Source organism: Nanorana parkeri, unplaced genomic scaffold (assembly GCF_000935625.1).
Source record: "Nanorana parkeri isolate BGI_ZX_2015 unplaced genomic scaffold, ASM93562v1 scaffold888, whole genome shotgun sequence".
Classification (NCBI taxonomy): domain Eukaryota; kingdom Metazoa; phylum Chordata; class Amphibia; order Anura; family Dicroglossidae; genus Nanorana; species Nanorana parkeri.
This window is the reverse complement of record NW_017307156.1, coordinates 55835-74384: the sequence shown is the minus strand read 5'-3', so window position 1 is coordinate 74384 and position 18550 is coordinate 55835. Positions and strand designations below refer to the sequence as shown.

At 39.2% G+C, this 18550-nt stretch overlaps 1 protein-coding gene across 1 annotated transcript in view; it reads right to left on the bottom strand.

Annotated features, from left to right (window-relative positions):
- Window positions 1–12325, bottom strand: part of CUNHXorf36 (chromosome unknown CXorf36 homolog) — a 45042-nt gene extending 32717 nt beyond the window's left edge. The window contains exons 1-2 of the mRNA XM_018565792.1: window positions 12068–12325; window positions 499–763 (exon numbers count right to left, since the gene is read on the bottom strand). Of these exons, the coding sequence (XP_018421294.1) occupies window positions 499–763; window positions 12068–12285 (483 nt within the window). The 5' untranslated portion in view covers window positions 12286–12325. The remainder of the gene's footprint in view (window positions 1–498; window positions 764–12067) is intronic.
- Between the last annotated feature and the right edge of the window lie 6225 nt (window positions 12326–18550).

Below are 18550 nucleotides of genomic sequence, written 5' to 3'. Positions count from 1 at the left end.
AAAAAAAGTTCCCCCCCCCCCCCCCCCCCAAAAAAAATATCTGGTTGATACCTACAACAAAAATTATTCTGTGATGATGAACTCTAGGATAGGCAAATATGTGTATTCTTACTTGAATCTTGCTGTGCTTTTCATATTTCCTCCAGAACTGTGCAGTAATCCAGCATGAAATGTTTTCTTTTTGCAGGAGCTACCTGTAACAAAGACCAGTCACTGCTGTTCTCTCTCCTTCTGAAGGGTGTCTGGTCTTGTATCCGCCCCTTCTATATTTTTCTGCAGGCAGCCTGTATTGGGTGGGCTTGCTGGGCCGCTTCCACAGCTCTGCTCTCTGCACAGGCTATGTGTAGCACAGTGACAATGTCACTGCTACTATTACAAGGTAATATGGGCATTTGGTGCACACAAAGTGGATGTATATCCTTTGTGGCTATTAAGGAATATATTTGAAAAATGTTTGTGCCCAAAGTTCAGCTTTAATGTTTTCATATACCCACTTGCCTGCACTAAGTCTGGAGTAAGGCGTTTTGCTGTCATCCACTTTTGGAATCTCTCTGTTTTCCTCAGTATTCTCTCTATGCTGCACAATTTCTTCTTAGTGAAGGTGCCGCAGATTCTTTTGTCTGCCAGATCATGTTGACTTTTACTAGATAACCGGGAAATCTCAACATGTCTCCAGGTTTCCCCATCATCACTGTGGTTTCCAGCATAGCTCTGAAGATCAGCAGAAGGAAGTCTTAGATGAGGTGCAAGCCAGCTCTGAAACCTGCTTTGACATAGATGAGAGAATTAGATTGATTGTATTACTGATTATATTCCACTAAAAAAATACATTTCCAAGAAAGTAAAAAAATTAGCACAATGACCCCGGTAGGAACATATCACTAGCAACACATTACTCACTCCCCCTCTGCTGCAGCAGTCTAAGGTACCTTAACTCATCACGTTCTATACACAGTGTATAGGACGTCAGGACCCTGTGGGACGTTCTTTTGCTACAGTGGAGGGGTCAGAGCAAGTCGGCTCAGAGGATCGGGTGAGTTATTTTTGAACCTAGACAAACATAGACAAAAATGAGCACTTTACCCTTGCAGTGTGGGGGTGCAAGGGTTAAGATTCTTTTTTCTCTGGAGTTCTGCTTTAATATTACCAAGACCCACGGTAACATAAAAAAAAAAAAAAGATTTTGCGAGATTTGTGCTGGCAGGAATTGGTACAACAGCCACCGTTACAAGTTTGTGTTCACAAATATGTAAATATATTGTACATGTAAGCATAAATGTTTGACAATTATGCAATAGACACAAATGTTATCCAGAGCATTCAAAGTATTCACTGGAACCAAGAACTTTCATGGAAGGAGAGAGTGTATTTAATAAGTTTACTTTTGGCTTTTTCTTGTGGGGGTTGGATCTGTTCAGATGGGTCCTTTCCCAGACCACCATACAACTCCAACCTTCTAAGAAATTATATTTAACCACCATTTTTGAAATGATTATATTATGACTGGGTACATATACTCCCATTGTGCAATCATTTGTGTCATTATGGTATTCTTTCATTGCCAACTGGACATGAGTTGTCAGCTGCATACAGTACTAGTTGCTCCATCCATTAATTGCTACATTGCAACGGATGCTATCTGTACCTTCCTGTCCTAGTGACAACTGTCCTCCTCATTTCTTGTCCTAGTGTCACAAGGACCAAAAGTGAGGAAACTTTCCTTAGTAGAGTCGCAAAAATAAAAGACCTGGCACGACTTTAAGCTCTATTCTAACATCTCACATATAAGCTATTAAGGACATTTTATTGATGGCTAGTGAATAAATGTGGAATAATATTTGGAGATTATTAAAATTAGGCCAATACAATAAGCTATAATGATTGTCACTGCCATAGCAACTGTTGTTTTCTGAAAAGAGAGTTGAAAATAACTGATCAATATGGCAAAAGACACATACATTATAGCCTACTCTTGTTGCTTATTATGTCTTACAAACTGTCATAAAACCACCTAGTCAATTTTTATTAATGTTATTGAGCTTTACATAATGCTAATTTCATATATATGAAATATGTCCTCCACTCAAAATAATCTTCTGTGCAAACAAGGATTTCTTTTGGCAATATTGTCTTACAAAAGTATTTCATTTTTTATGCAATATATAGTCAAAAAATAAAAATGCATATTTTTTTAGTTTGGACAATGTTAGTTTTAAAACGTCCAAGGTTACTGTAGATAAATAGTGCATAATTTATTCTACAATTTGAGCTTTTGATAATGACATTACAATTACAGTTCTATCGCAGATCATGGCAAAAGTTTTTTTCAAATGAAATAAAGGCTTGTTTTTCAATTTTATGCAATTTATATTAGGAACAAAATAAATGAAAACAATGAAAAAACAAATTATTGGTAAAAATTAAAAAGCAAGCAACAAAATAATAGCTAAGGGGAGAAGGGGTAGATGGAGTTAAAAACTATTTTACATTTAAAATATTCCAGAGCAAGAAAATCATTCAGAGACTGAACAGCGCTTAGAGGGACACAGGAAATACACTCATGCCCCTCCCCCTTCCTAGGCTGATATGGTAATTATTAGTGACTGCATTTCCTGTAGGAGTTTTCCACCCTTTAAAAGTATGCAATATCTCGAGGCACCCCAGACTAAAATGCAAAACAAGTAACTGTAAAAAATTATGTGAGGCCTTCCAAAATTCAAACCAGACCAATATCCGAGACGGGTCTGGTATAGATTTTAAGGGGGACCCCACAGAAAAGCCCAAAAAGTGGGGTTCTCCCCTTTACATCAGAGTCCCTCATTCACATTAGGAGCCCCTTCCTATCAGAACCCCCACATCAGTAGCCCCCCCCCTTCTTATTAAGAGCACCCCTTCACATATCAAATTTCAAGGCAACCCAGACACTATTCTGTCAAATGTGGCAATTGGTTTCTATGGGTAATCTAGCTCTCATAACCTCCCAACCCTTCACTGTCTACTAAAAATGGAGGACTTATGTAGCAGTAAGCATTATAAATGGATAGCCATGGGTGTTTCCCCCAATAAAAATGATTTGCTTGGCTCCGCTTACATTCTTCTCCCACCCTGATGACAGTTGTCACTTCCAAGTGGTTCAGAGGTTCTCTCTGTATCTGACACCCTGTTTAGAGCACTGTTCCCTGCCATCCAATAACTACCAATACACCCCAGATGGGAGCTCCGTGCTCTGACTCCCTTATAACAGAAAGCAATAAATCAGCTTTTCTAATATATGATGCGAATGGCTAGTTAGAGCATGGATGAGTCAGCCAGGGAATAATGTCACTCTGTTCCCCCCACATCATTGTTCTATGCAGGGCCGGCCTTAGGGGTGTGAGAGCTGTGCGGTCGCACAAGGCGCCATGGCAACAAAGGCGCCAGGCGGCCGACACAGCTCGTCCTCGGGGCGGCTTCTCTCCTCCTCATCGCTGGCCATCCGACATGACAGCACTTATATTGTGCCTACAAATGTAATACCTTTGAATAAAAGTTTTATTTTTATCATACTTTTTAATATATTTTTGTTTGTGGCTTAACAAAATGGGAGTCTTTAAATGGTGCGGATATTGGGGGAAATGGGTGTGGTTACTGGGGGTGTGGCCACGGAGGGGTGTGGTCACTGAGGGGCGCTGTAAAGCTTTCTCGCACAGGGCGCCTAAAGGCCTAAGGCCGGCCCTGGTTCTACGTACAATACCTGCAATCTGCTTCTGCACAAGCTGGGTCTTTGACTGTCGCACAAGGCAGTGAAAAAACACAGCCTGCATGTGCTCTGATTGATTGCCCTGGAGTAAGGAGGCAGACAATGGTAGGAGAGATATGAGAGGGCTTTTGGGGGAGGAGCTCTGTGTTCTGCTGACTGTTCTTAGTGAGTGTATGCTGCTGTCACTACTATCAGCTGAATGCCGGAGCCGGAAATTAGAGCAGCTGAGTCTATTCCCTGATGGGGAATAGAGATGATGGGGATTTTGACAGAGCCAGTGATGACCCAGCAACACTAACTGAAAATTCAGCATTGCCAGGTCATATCCGGCAGGTTCCCAGGTCTCAGAATAACTTCTATATTCTAACACTAATAGATTCCGTGTTTTCCTTCTGTTTCTCAGTACTTTAGAGGAGCAGTCATGTAAAGTTTTATTACAGCCTTTCTAGAACCTTTGAATGATTTAGGGACCCCTGAAAAAAAGTTTCAGGCAAGCCCTGAAATAATTTTCTACAGCTCATGGGACATTAGCATGATTAGTTAGATATATAGTAGATAATTAAAATAATAAATTCAACGTAATAACATTTACACTAACACTAATTTTGCATTGGTGCTCCGTGGAAAAGGCTTTTGTTTTATTGCTTTTGAAATCAATTGTACACAATTTACAAATGTATATATACAGGTGAAACTCGAATAATTAGAATATCGTGCAAAGTTCATTTATTTCACTAATGCAACTTAAAAGGTGAAACTAATATATGAGATAGACTCATTACATGCAAAGCAAGATAATTCAAGCCGTGATTTGTCATAATTGTGATGATTATGGCTTACAGCTCATGAAAACCCCAAGAACCCCAAATCCACAACCTCAAAAAAGTAGATTATTACATGCAATCAATAAAACAAGGATTGTACATAGAACAATATCAGACCTCTGAAAAGTACAAGCATGCATACGTACTCAATACTTGGTTTGGGCCACTTTTGCAGCACTTACTGCAATTACTTTTGCACGATATTCTAATTTTTCGAGTTTCACCTGTATATCTATTATGTATATTTACAAAAGGCAAATATTGTAACAATAGATAGCAGAAAATAAAACAATTGAACAAACTTTGACACTCTCGAGTAAATCATTTTAATGTAATCAATAATTGGCCAGATGCATCCTTTAAAGCCTTGGTTCTCAACTGGTGAGTCGTGACACAAAAGTGGGTAGCGACCCCATTTTCAGTGGGTCACAGTGTGCCTTCCAAGCAGCCATTCAAAATATGCGCCGAGTGTCTGATTACGGTGAGATGGACTGGGGCTATGGCCTCAAGGGAACTCCATCCATACATACAACTACCTTGTGTGCCTGAACTGGAGTGATGTCACATTCTGGCTACCAGCACCTCTACAGGGCATGCAAGGGAGCTGTACCAGCATTGCACATATGGATGTAGCTTCGTCACAGCACAGCAGCCCACACTGGACCCCAGGATGAGGATCCATAAGGTGTGGAGACTGGGTAGATCTTTTGAATGGCATCCCTAATGCACCTCCCACCCACAGTTCGATCGCCCGCACCGGAACGAGTGGTACTGCAATGCTGTGCATTCCATTGCAGTGCGACAGGTAGAGAACCACTGCTTTAAAGTCATCTTACAATAAATTTCCAAGATTACATTTGGTGGGCCAGAGTGGTTTTCTCATAAAGTCAAAGTAAGTTAGATTCACACCATAAATCTCAAAAGATATAACCTTCTCATAAGGGATAATCTGATTTATTAACATCTTTCACTGGGTTAGGCTAGGGGGAGTTTGGTTTATCTAACTAATAGTAATGGCCTTGTTAGTCATGAACAGTGTTTCACATAGGAATATTCTGATGTAGTATGGCCAGCGTTCTGGGTCAAATAAACCAAATGAGCAAATTTCACTCAGTCGGGTAGCAAGTAAAGTAGTCACTTGCTTCCAAAAATCAGACAGGCCAACTTTAGATGAGGTGCATAAAATCAACTTGGGGTTGGGTACAGCATATACAGTTATAGGTTGTCAATATGTCCCTTTTTATGTAAACAGAGGTAGATACGTTTGGTGCATAATATACAGATACCGTACTGTACATTAACTGGTTATTGATCATTGGTAGGACATACATATGAGTAGAGCACATGTCATTGCAGTCTTCCTCTAACATGGCTGGCATAACAAGATGCCAATTAGCTCTAAATGCAGGTTGAGAGTTATTCTTTGAGAAAATGCTGTGCTTAGCGCAAAACATGTCAGAACTTTTTAATAAATTAAGAATATAATTTAGCATCTCAGTGTGCAGTTTTCCTGTTGCTGGTCCAATTGATTGCTTTGGTTAAGATGAGCTGAACCAGAACCCGAGATGTAACTATGGAATGTGGAGCCTAATCTCACCTGGAATGGCATGTGGGATGTTTTGCAAGGAAACACACCGATTAGTATTTAGTAAATGGGAGTATAGAGTAGAGGCCAACCCTTTATGACTATTTTGTTGTCAAAATGCCTGTTAGGGGGGTAGTTACATATGGGCATATTTTAAATGATAAATTGTGCCTCTAAGCCATGATGAATTTGCAGAAATCTCTAAAAGAAAGAAGGTGGCAACTTATGCTTTTCTTGGAGCTGTGTAAAGCAGTGTAGAACACCTTCATGGTATAAGGTAGCAATTTCATTAGGTTTCCATAAAGTAAAGGCAGGAATAAAGATAAATCATCAGGCAGACCCTGAAAGATACCAGACATTTAACTCCATGCACAAGGAGATCACCAAGCTTAGGATTGGTAAATGCAGTTTGCAAAGGAAGAGTTTAGGGGTTAAGAAACATTAGCAACTTTTATATCCCTAGCACATGCACCAAGTGGGCCTTGGAAGTAGGAGTATCAGGAAAGACCGATGAAACTATGTGTATTAACTACCCCTCTAAGTAATATAAAAATATGTCTAGGAGGGCCATTCCTGCCTATTACTCAGGCCTCTATAATGTAGTAAATTTTAATTCTGGTTTTGTTTCCCCCCACAAAAGCAGATAATTAAGAATTTTGTTTTGTATCAATGGATTTCTGTATGACTAAAACATATGTGTGGCACATAGGAAGAATCATCTTATAAGATTGATAGGATAAGAAGATTGATTCTGTCTGCCACAGACAAAAGTTCAGACCATATTTGCAGTTTGTTTTTAATGGCATTCATTAGAGGAGTGATATTTTCTGTAAGGGTCAGGAAAGGTAATTGATAATTACACTTCCTAGGTACTTAAACAAAAGTACAATTTTCTGAGGAGAAGAGGACTGGGTCATAGTTGGGGATGTGGGGGATATAAGCATAAGAACTGATTTCTGCAAGTTGATTTTCAGAGTATTCAACAAATGTCTTCTATAGTATGGATGTCAGATGTTAAGGGGTCCGAATCATGACTGCACACCCCCAACCAACTACAACCTCGAGGTTGTAGAGGTTGTAGTTGGTTGGGGGTGTGCAGTGCTGGCATTTGTTGCTTTCTACACTTTTATTTACTGATATACTGGATTTGTGGTGAATTTTAATAAAGTCTGCAGTATTGGAATTCTCTGGATAGTGCGGTCTGCTCGAATACTGCTGCATTCTAAGGTGGAGACGCACCTATTGGACCAGCACCTGGGGAGTCCTGATGTTGGCTAAGGAATTGGAATTGGTTCTCAATCGGTATATATGAGTAGCCTCATACATAGGTTGTGTGAGTTTCCCACTGTTAAATGTCTATGCTGACTCTAGAGTGAGCACAATAGTGTCTAGGCTTTGTCTATAAACCTCAAAAGGGGAGACCGCCTGGACCTGAGGCAAGGTAAAATATGATTTGAGTCTTTTCTTCCCCTGTAATTTTCTGTAATCAGAGACAAACACAGGTTCATCCATATCAGGGGCTGGAATGACACAGTTCTGCATAAAAACTGTAGGGGGGTTGGGGTAAGGGGTGTGTGTCGGTCATAGTATTGAGAGGGCCTGGGCGAACTCAGGAGAACTAGGTTTGCCCCAAGCCCAAGCTCATCACTACTGATGAGTGTTGCTGAGGAGCTTTGTGGAAGTTGCCATCTGTATATTGTAAGAAGGATTCATTGTCCACAGATCCAATTATTTTACAAAGGGAATATAAGCCAGATGGTGCCTGTGGAAGACTGCAAGTGCTTTTATAGGGCCAAAAATTAATTTGGTTGCCCTTTATCTCTATTTTTTTTCACTCTCATAAGACCTGTTGCTGCTACCATTTTGGAATAATCTGTCCTTCACTATTATGTGTTTTTGGTATCCTGAATCCTTAAATCGTCTCTCTTGAGTTTTGAATTCAGCAATAAATTGTAAAAAGACCCTAGGGGTTCTAGCCTGATAATTTGCCAGAAGTTGTCAGTGCTGTTGGATCTTGAAACAGGTCTAGCAAACCCAGAACAGATAGGCAAATCCAAAATTTACCAGCGGGGCTACGGGAGTTATTGTTACACATTCATTGTGCTTGTTTTTTAATAAAAATTAAAAAAAGTGAAACATTGAGAGAAATACTTTTTTTCCCTTTTGCAAATAACTTTTCCATGCTATGTACATGATCAGTAACTAACAGTGGCAATTTTTTCATAACAACTGATATCCTTAACAATCAGCTGTATATAGTTAGATTTAGAGTGGAAAAAAATTATAATGTAATAATAATAAAATCAACTGGCTGGAAAATGATTTAAAAAGAACATGCAATAGATTATTATGTAATCTGTTTTGAGAGGATTAACATTCTGTCTTTATATTTTAAGACTTTTGAAACACATTTTGTTTTATAATATAGCTTTACACATGTAATTTGAGAGTTGAATAAAATGTAAATTGTAAAGTATACCACCATAGATTAGCAATTATAACAAATTGTAAGCCTACTTTGTAGGAAGTTTCAGAACCATTTATGTGAAATCACAGGGGAGATGACTTATAGATACCTAGAAAAGCTTGTTCAAAGGACAAGATTACAGTATCTCAAAATAAATTAGCTTACATTACACACTAGAAATAGATTTCATATTTGGATTTAACTATACAAAAAGGTCAGGGGCTTAAAACACTTTGCAAATGGCAGCAATTAGTACAGAAGCTGGTGCAATTTGAGTTTGTTTTTTATGGTACTTATTGATAAAATCTCTGCATACGTAAATGAAACAAAAACTTAAAATAGGTTATTTAAAAAAAAAAATTCCAATAAGCACTCTTTAGAACTACTCTAGTAGTTTCTGCAGTGACTGAGCTCCAGCTACACCAGATTCTGGCCTCCACAAATCTGCCAAGCAGGGCCATAACCACAAATCATGGGACCCCATAACAAAATTTTCGGACCCTCGGTGGCTAACTCTTTCTGTAGTGGCTGGCAGTGTCAAATGTGTCAATATGTGTCATTGATCTTAAAATAATGTATGTATCAAGGACAAGCAGCAGAAGAGCTTTCAGCATTGTCAGTACACTATTAAGGAGCATTGTCATTACTGTACACTACTATGGAGCTTATAGTAGCACTGATTAAATAATAACCATAATGATATTTTATATTATGATAATGCTCTTGCACACACTTACTCTTCAACCCTAATACAAACTTCTTTAAACTCTAGCTTCATTAAACTTTTTTAGAACCACAAACCTCAGCCCTCCAATAAGGTAGAGCTGGAACTCTGGGATTTGTGACTGCATTAGGTATACAGGGTTCATTTCAGTCTGTAGAATAATTTCAGAGGACTATAACTCTACACTGCTATGATAGATAAGAAAATGCTTCTTACTGCACAGAGCGGGACCTGTGACTAGACGCTTCTGAGGTCTGACTTCAGCCCTTCTATACTGGAAACATCACAGTTTAGTTTTCCTAATAAGCCCCCTAATGGGCCCCCCTCCTACCCCAGACCCATAGCAGCCGTGTGGGCTGCCATGGTTATTGTTACACCACTGCTGCCAAGTGCAAGGGCCAAGCACTTCCCCTTGTGCCCCTTCCCCTTAGTCAGAATCACATGACCATGCTTTAAGGATACATGGAGAATTGCCATTTTGCTCTGGACCCATCTACAGCAGCTTTTCTAAATAGTTATGCTATGAAGGATGATTTGACAGCTCATTCCGATAGGGACCTCCGCAGTTACAGAAAGTAAAGCTGGAAATACACTAGTAGATTTACGAACAAACTTTCCATGGAAAGATCTTTCGTTTGACTTTCTATAAGTTGATGGGGTAAAATCGATGAACGATTTCAACCATAGTGACATTCGTCAAGTGTCTGATGGCATTATCGGGTGGTAAAGAAAGATCTTTTGTTCGTAAAATCTACTAGTGTATGAACAGCCTAAAGGCAGCAAAGGGGATTAAAACCTATTATTGGAGGGGAGGGGAGAGGCAAAATAAGGTGGAGCAGGGCCTGTCTAAACTTCACATGCTGGAAGACTACAGTCTTGGTGCTTCTACCTTATTGCGAAGATCTACATCTAAACTGATAACACCAATAGAATTTAAAAAAGATAGTTTGTGTGTAAAACATTTCCTCTTTTAGGGTCCCCATGCCACAAACAGCCATACACACGTTAAAAATTCAAAGATTAGGATTTGTATTTCTGTCCATCCAGTCCTAAGATTTAAACAGCTTTTTCACACAGAACAGCTCTGTCTGGCAGGAGACCTACTTTTTCACTGCTGCAGTTATGTAACACTTGCAGGTCTTGTCCCTCCCCCTAGACTAATAACCGTATCTCTCTGTTACTCTCATCTCAATAACCGTATCTCTCCTCCTATCAGCGTGTTCCTTGGCAATGCAGCAAGACTGGCTTCTCATGCTGCTTCTCCCTCTCTCAGACTGAGCCCTGCTGTACTGGGACTGCAAGAGGGTGACACCGGGTCAAATTCAGGCATGAACTGCACTTACAATAAAAACAATACATTTAATAATGTACGAGTATGAATTAATCCAGCACTGAATTAATTTGTGTCTTTTATATCTGCCTAGAGTTTAGCTTTGATGTGTCAGCCATGAAGATGCAATTATTGGAGAGGGCATACATGGTGTAGGGGTGTCTAACTTTAAATTATCTTACAGCATGGCTGGTAAAGAAACAAAATTATGCAGGGTGTCTGGTTATTCTGCATATTAGTGATCCTCTTGGCTTTAGCTATTGAGGAAAAAGTAGGTCATATTTAGAGATCAAAAAAGCTTTGCTATTAGATTACATATTATTTTCTCCAGTAAGAATATTTCTTTAAAGGATGCTTAAACAGTGCTTAAAGATTTTGTTTTTAGTATAGATATTCTTCAAACAAACCATGTATTTTATTCTTGATTTTGTTGCACTATATCATAGCAGTTCCCACTTATTCCTCTGCCCATACATAGATGTACAAGCAACATATGCTGGTGGTGATGACAGCTGACATATAATAGGATTGCGTTTTTATAAAATAGTGAAGCATTCAATAGACTCTTACCAACCACAAGTAACAGTAATCTGCCAATATACATGAACAACAATGTTCTAAACATACTAATATTGATATTGAAGATTATAGCAGTATGCATGAACATAAAAATAAGTAGTTAAATTAGGTCTACAGATGGAGTTCTACTTTAGGTATAATCTAAATTCAGTGTGACATAGATAAATAGATAGATAGATAGATAGATAGATAGATAGATAGATAGATAGATAGATAGATAGATAGATAGATAGATAGATAGATAGATAGATAGATAGTTAGATAGATAGATAGATAGACAGATAGATAGATACCTAAAGGGTATTACACATGTATTAACTATTATTCCTAGCGCCATTGGTAAACTACCCAATCTGTAAATACATGGAAACATAATTCTAGATTTATTATTTTACATTAGACAACTGACAAGTTTGTATATACCTCTAGAAATAAAATATACAGTAATTAAAAAGAAAAAATAAATTGCTGATTGGAAACTGATTATAGTCCTATCCTAAGATACAGTGAATGAAAAAAGAAATTAAAAAGATAGATAGATAGATAGTTAGACAGTGTAAATTGCAAATGTAGACATATATTATAGATTACACTGATAGATCTCTTGAACAAAACATAGTGAAATGAAAGAAAAGGAAAGGAAAACAAATAACTAAACTAGATGAGGAATATAGATTACACATTTGGATATCTAGGTATGGATATATATATATATATATATATATAAGCAGGGTTTTTAGCGCCTTCATCGGTGTGTGTTGGGAGAGAGAGAGAGAGAGAGAGAGAGAGAGAGAGAGAGAGAGATATTAGGCTTCTAACCTTATTTCTTCTTTAAATAATTTCTTACAGGCAGAAGTCCCAATGCAAGCATTACATTTGTCCAGTCCAAGAAAGCTTTTGCCAAAATCATAAGAGCTTTTCAGTTTGGAGACTGAAGAGTTGGCTGCGTCAATACTTTCTCTTTGCATCATAATAATGAGAAAGGGAACACAAATGTGGTATTGGTGAAAGAAAGATGAACATATCCAAAAGCCCATTTTTGGAACAGATCTGTTTCAAAATCATGTGAACAACATCAGCAAGCGTGCATAAAAAAGTAATGTTAAGCTTTTTACTTCTAAATGGGAAGAACTGTTCATGGCAATAAGAGGAAGAAGGAAACTCGTGGAGGATACAGATAATATTGATTGCTATGGTTACTCTTCCTATGCTAACTTCACAGGTTTGAGCTTTCTTTAAAGAATTCAGATGAGAGGTCAGATCAATGGACTCATAAAATACATCCTGCCATTTTATTTTTATTTTTTTAATAGCAGAACAACCAACATTTTTAAATAATAATTTGTTAGTAAAAATAACACACAAACAGAATCGATCTTTAAAGATCAGTATGCATACATACATAAGTTCTGACAAAACACAAACTTGATTAACAAAATATGTTGATTGAATGGAATTTTAGTACCAAATTTATGACCTTTTGGACAGCTAGTATATCAACTATTGTACCATCTTAAAGGGTATGTTCAGCCAACACTAAGTTGGATGGAGTGGGGAAGGATTAGAATCCCTGTTAGTTTGTACTGCCATCTGGGGGCTGTTTGAGAGATCTCCCCTCACATTTTGTCCTGCTGTCAGTGTTTTACCAGATAGAAAGTGACGAGAACTCTTGGCTAACTAGCTAGTGTGAGATCAAAGCCATTGCTGCCTCTGACTTCTAGTATCAGGAGATTTGAAATAGGATTTGGTGATGTTACTACTGTGTTGTTCATTGTTCACTTTGCCGGAGCCTTTGACATAGGGAAGCAAAGCCCTACCTCTACCAAGATGGCCACTTCCTCCCACAGTCACAGTGCAGAATAAGGCATTGTCACTTAGTAATAGGAAAAGATCAGCTGCAAGACCACAAGTAACTAATCTTTTGTCCTCTGCTTGCCTTTTTCTGGGCACAGCTTTCAGAGTTCAATTCCTCTAAGTAAACTTCAGCAAGCCACACAAAAGGAAACTTTACCTAAGGTGATGGACTCTACATCAACCACAGAACAATAAAAACATTCTTTCCAGTGGAAAACGCTTGGATATGTTTTTCTCAAATCGTCCAATCATATCAAACATGGGGACATCCAAATCTGTCCTCGAACACAGGTGTACTGAGCATCTTGGGGAATGACATACACAGCTCCCTGATGCACAGACATTACACACAATCTTTGTAATATACAAAATATAAAGAATTACATAAGACTCTCATGGTGTGCTTGTGTTGTTATATCCAACAAAACATGCTACATGAGTCCTGTCGAGGTTGAACCGTGTCAAGTAGACACCTGACTCAGTTATACAAAACACAGAAAATCCCCAGCACACCTGCAACAAATCAAATTACCCTGTCAACAGTATGCGTTAAAAACAGAGGTTTTAGTTGCACAAACTTTTGGCCAAAAATATGTAGAAGCCACACTGCCGCACCAAGGCACCTCTGCAAAGTGTGGTCCTAACTCTATCTATATGAGTCTTCAAGTGTGAACATATTAATGCAGTCGGTAAATTTTAGTTTGTGCAACTAAAACCTCTGTTTTTAACGCATACTGTTGACAGGGTACTTTGTTTTGTTGCAGGATAGCTGGCAGGTGTGCTGGGGATTTTCTGTTTTTCGTATTGTTGTAAGCCTTCCCATGTGCTCCCTGCTATAAAGGCTGGTTATAGATTCATGCGGTTACCATGTTTTTCTAACCTGACTTAATTACTCTGCAGGAGGCCCCATGATTCTGTACCCCTATTTGATCTGTTGCTGGCTCCCATTATGTGCTTATGGATTTGTAATATGTATTATGTATGTATTTATTTGTCTTGTGGTCAGCGCATCACTAATGCTTGAACCTATCTTCAAAGTCCTCTGAAACACTAGGAAAGAAATAGTTCCTAGCACCATGTTTCAAACATCTATAACCCGTGTGTGATATTTTGGGGAATATAGCAGAATGGTGAGCGCTAAGTGACTACTCCTTAAGCCGACTTTAACATAAAAGGACAGTCTTTATTCATTCAAAAAAATAATCAAGTCACCGGCAAATCCAAATAATCAAGTCAATAAATGTATTGACCCAAGTGATAACACCTCTAGCAACGTTTCGGGACCATGCGGCCCCTTCCTCAGGCAAACAGAGACTCTCTGTTTGCCTGAGGAAGGGGCCGCATGGTCCCGAAACGTTGCTAGAGGTGTTATCACTTGGGTCAATAAATGTATTGACTTGACTATTTGGCGTGCCGGTGACTTTATTATTTTTTAGTACGTTTTGACTGGGGCATCCGTTGTCGCTGCTGCACCCACCCTGATACATTGGGCATTTGGGACTTTACCGTATTTCTCTGTCAATACAGTCCTCAGCATTGCTCAGCAGTTTTCCTCAGCTCCAAGCGGTTCAGTATTCACCCCTCATGGGTCACTGTCCCTCTCAGTCTCTCTAGCAGGTATCTTCGGGTCCCCAACCCTCTTGACCTCTCCAGCCTTCCTGGCTGTGCCACTTGTGCTCACTCACACAGCAGAGTCTGCCTGCGGCCATGTTCCCCCTGCACACCCACAACTCTCCTCTATGCTGGCTTCTTGATGAGGCTTCTCTCAGCCACCTGATCAGCCCAGGCTGGTCATTGGCAACACTTGGGCCCAGGACTGGAGATTTTATCATACCCAGAGCTCTAAGAAATCTCCAGAGGTCCAGATCCCAGCCACAATTATGAAAACCTGGAAGAATCTGAAAAGCCAGGTTCTTCCTTAAACCATAGTTTACACTCTGGACCCTCTCAGCCCCTCTGACTGAGAGTTCTGGGTGCCATAGTTGTCAAACTACACCATGGCATTGCTTTGCACTGCCACACCGTGTAAAAGATTTATTATACAGAATGCAGTTACAGGGATTTCATAGATTTCTTGGTTTCAGTTTTCATGAATCAGTCCCATAGGTACCAGAGATTTATTTTTTCAAGTAAACCTGTAATGAAGGAACTACGGAGGTAGCCTTTACTGACCTCCTTGTAAAAATGCTAGTTCCCTTGCTGTCATGTTGACCCTCTGGCTTTATTACTTTGAGTCATTGACCTTAAACCTAGTTTGCAATTCATGAAATGAAAAGAAAAATCAGAAGTCCTCCTTATGTGCATACTTATTTTATGACAGCAGCCCAGAGAACTGAAGCAGGAGGGTCAGCATGACCACAATACAACTAACATTTTCAGAAGGATAGATCAACAATTGCAGCCTTCATATTTCATCTATTATGGGATTTCATTAAACCTGAACCCCATGAGCAGTAATTTCAAAAGCACAGCTCCTTTTGAATATGCTGATGAGAACCCTTTATGAATTCAGAGAAAATTTGTAACAAAGGAGAAATGCTTGATCTATAATGCTTTATGTGCGTGTTAAAGTGCATTTACCATAATCAATCAAGCATCAGTGGAGTCACTGCATCCTATCGTGTAAGAGGAAAACAATCTGCTGTGAGCTTGCTGCTGTGGCTTCCTGTCCTTACTCCAATGCTTTCCTACTGGAGCCTCTGCACACTGTTGACAACATCATGAGCTTCGAAACAACAAAAATTACAGAATGCCAATCAGTGGAGTTACATAGTTACATAGTATATGGGGTTGAAAAGACATACGTCCATCAAGTCAAACCCATATAGGTCCATGCATCATCTCATTCTTAGGGATACTGGTATCCCTGGATATTACGGTCCCTCAAGAAATTGTCCAAACGTTTCTTGAACAAATCTACACTCTTGGCTGAAATCACTGCCGATGGCAGTGAGTTCCAGACCTTAACCACTCTTACTGTAAAGAACCCTCTTCGCCCATTGTGCTGGAATTTTTTCTCCACCAACTTTAGGTGGTGGCCTCTAGTCTTTGTAAAGGAGTTAATCTCAAACAGTTTGTTGCCAATGTTGCTGTCACCATTGAGCATCTTGTACATGAATATCATATCCCCCTTAATCTCCTTAATTCCAGCGTAAACATGTTTAAGGTCAGAAGCCTTGTCTCATAGCTCTGGTCCTCCATTCCCCTAATTAGTTTGTTTGCCCTTGCACAGCTCCTTTTGAATATGCTGATGAGAACCCTTTATGAATTCAGAGAAAATTTGTAACAAAGGAGAAATGCTTGATCTATAATGCTTTATGTGCGTGTTAAAGTGCATTTACCATAATCAATCAAGCATCAGTGGAGTCACTGCATCCTATCGTGTAAGAGGAAAACAATCTGCTGTGAGCTTGCTGCTGTGGCTTCCTGTCCTTACTCCAATGCTTTCCTACTGGAGCCTCTGCACACTGTTGACAACATCATGAGCTTCGAAACAACAAAAATTACAGAATGCCAATCAGTGGAGTTACATAGTTACATAGTATATGGGGTTGAAAAGACATACGTCCATCAAGTCAAACCCATATAGGTCCATGCATCATCTCATTCTTAGGGATACTGGTATCCCTGGATATTACGGTCCCTCAAGAAATTGTCCAAACGTTTCTTGAACAAATCTACACTCTTGGCTGAAATCACTGCCGATGGCAGTGAGTTCCAGACCTTAACCACTCTTACTGTAAAGAACCCTCTTCGCCCATTGTGCTGGAATTTTTTCTCCACCAACTTTAGGTGGTGGCCTCTAGTCTTTGTAAAGGAGTTAATCTCAAACAGTTTGTTGCCAATGTTGCTGTCACCATTGAGCATCTTGTACATGAATATCATATCCCCCTTAATCTCCTTAATTCCAGCGTAAACATGTTTAAGGTCAGAAGCCTTGTCTCATAGCTCTGGTCCTCCATTCCCCTAATTAGTTTGTTTGCCCTCCGCTGGACTCTCTCCAGTTCAAGGACATCCCTTCTCAGGAAGTGGGGAAGTATGGGATGTAGTAGGGCAGGTATAGTCATAGTTGCCTTTTTTTTGTGGCAGGAACCTCCAACTTCGGGCATACGTAATGACAGCAATGCAACCTGCACAGAACTACTACAGGTCAGTGAGCTGACCGGTCCCCTGGAGCACGGCAGCCTGTTGGGGTGTTGTCTCTACATTACAAGAAATGCCTTAGAGAAGACAATTCCAGTTCCTGTTTTTTGGACTTACAAATAAACATTTGATTCATGACAAATTATTCCCAGTGTACTGTCCAAACAGAGATCACAGCAGTAGTTTGTAACCTCAAACAGAGCAGTAAGGAAAGAGGGGGGATGAGTCAATGCCCTGACTTATGCCATTGTGTATATAGGTAGCTTGAGCTACTGAGTTCTGTACAGAACATAATTTTTTTCAGCAGCGGGTAAGGTAAAACTGAAAAGCATGTGAAAAGGTTGGTATGCCTTATTTTATTTTTAACTGTTAACTTATTTTTACCTGTTTTATTCTTTACAAAGAAATTATGTATAAAATGCTATACTGTACATTCCCTTTACCCAAATAAAATCTAAAAAATATATCATCGAATAGCATACATAAACTTGGCAGACATGTAGTGAAAACCAATAACCTTCTATTCCTTGCTTTATGACTGTACAGGAGGTGTCTTATATACAAAGTTAGAACATTTCTAGCACTTGTTTTATATCATGCATGTCCTTTAATTTTCTTGCTTTGAAGATTTTACAATCCGGAAAAGGGTTTTCTACACCATATATTTTGCTCGGCAGGGATGAAATAGTGTTGCAAGATTGCTTTCTTTGCCTTCACTTGGTTTAATTTGCACTATTGTGGAGGTTTGAAATAGGACCACAGCTTGAGATCGCTGTTGTCTCAAGTTGAATGAACGCACATTACACAGATAAAATGCACAACATTTCCCTGACCTGTGAGCTGCACTCTGTATGCCCAAGTTTTCAAATGATGTACAATTATACATCCCACCATGGATTTACAGAGAAACGACAATTTTCTCTTCAACTTTGTTTGACCTTGTAACTGCAAGACAGACACTCTGTCCACCGCATAAAAGGATCTGAAACTTTTATACAGTCAATGAACAATGGCAAATATTGAAACACTTTTTCCTCGTATATTTGGTATAGAAAAATGGAGCATTGCTCATAGTTTAACCACAGACGATGTTCAAACCGTTGCAGACAGTTAGACAATGCAGTGTATTGAGTGAATAGGAATACCCTAGTCTACATAAATACCTGTATATCTCTAATTATTATTACTAGGGCTTACTCCTAGAGGAGAACTGTATTCACATTACAGTCTGGGCCAAAACTGATAGTTTAATTGTTGAGGCTTCCGAGTTAAACCACCTGACAATTTGTTATGAATCCTGCGATC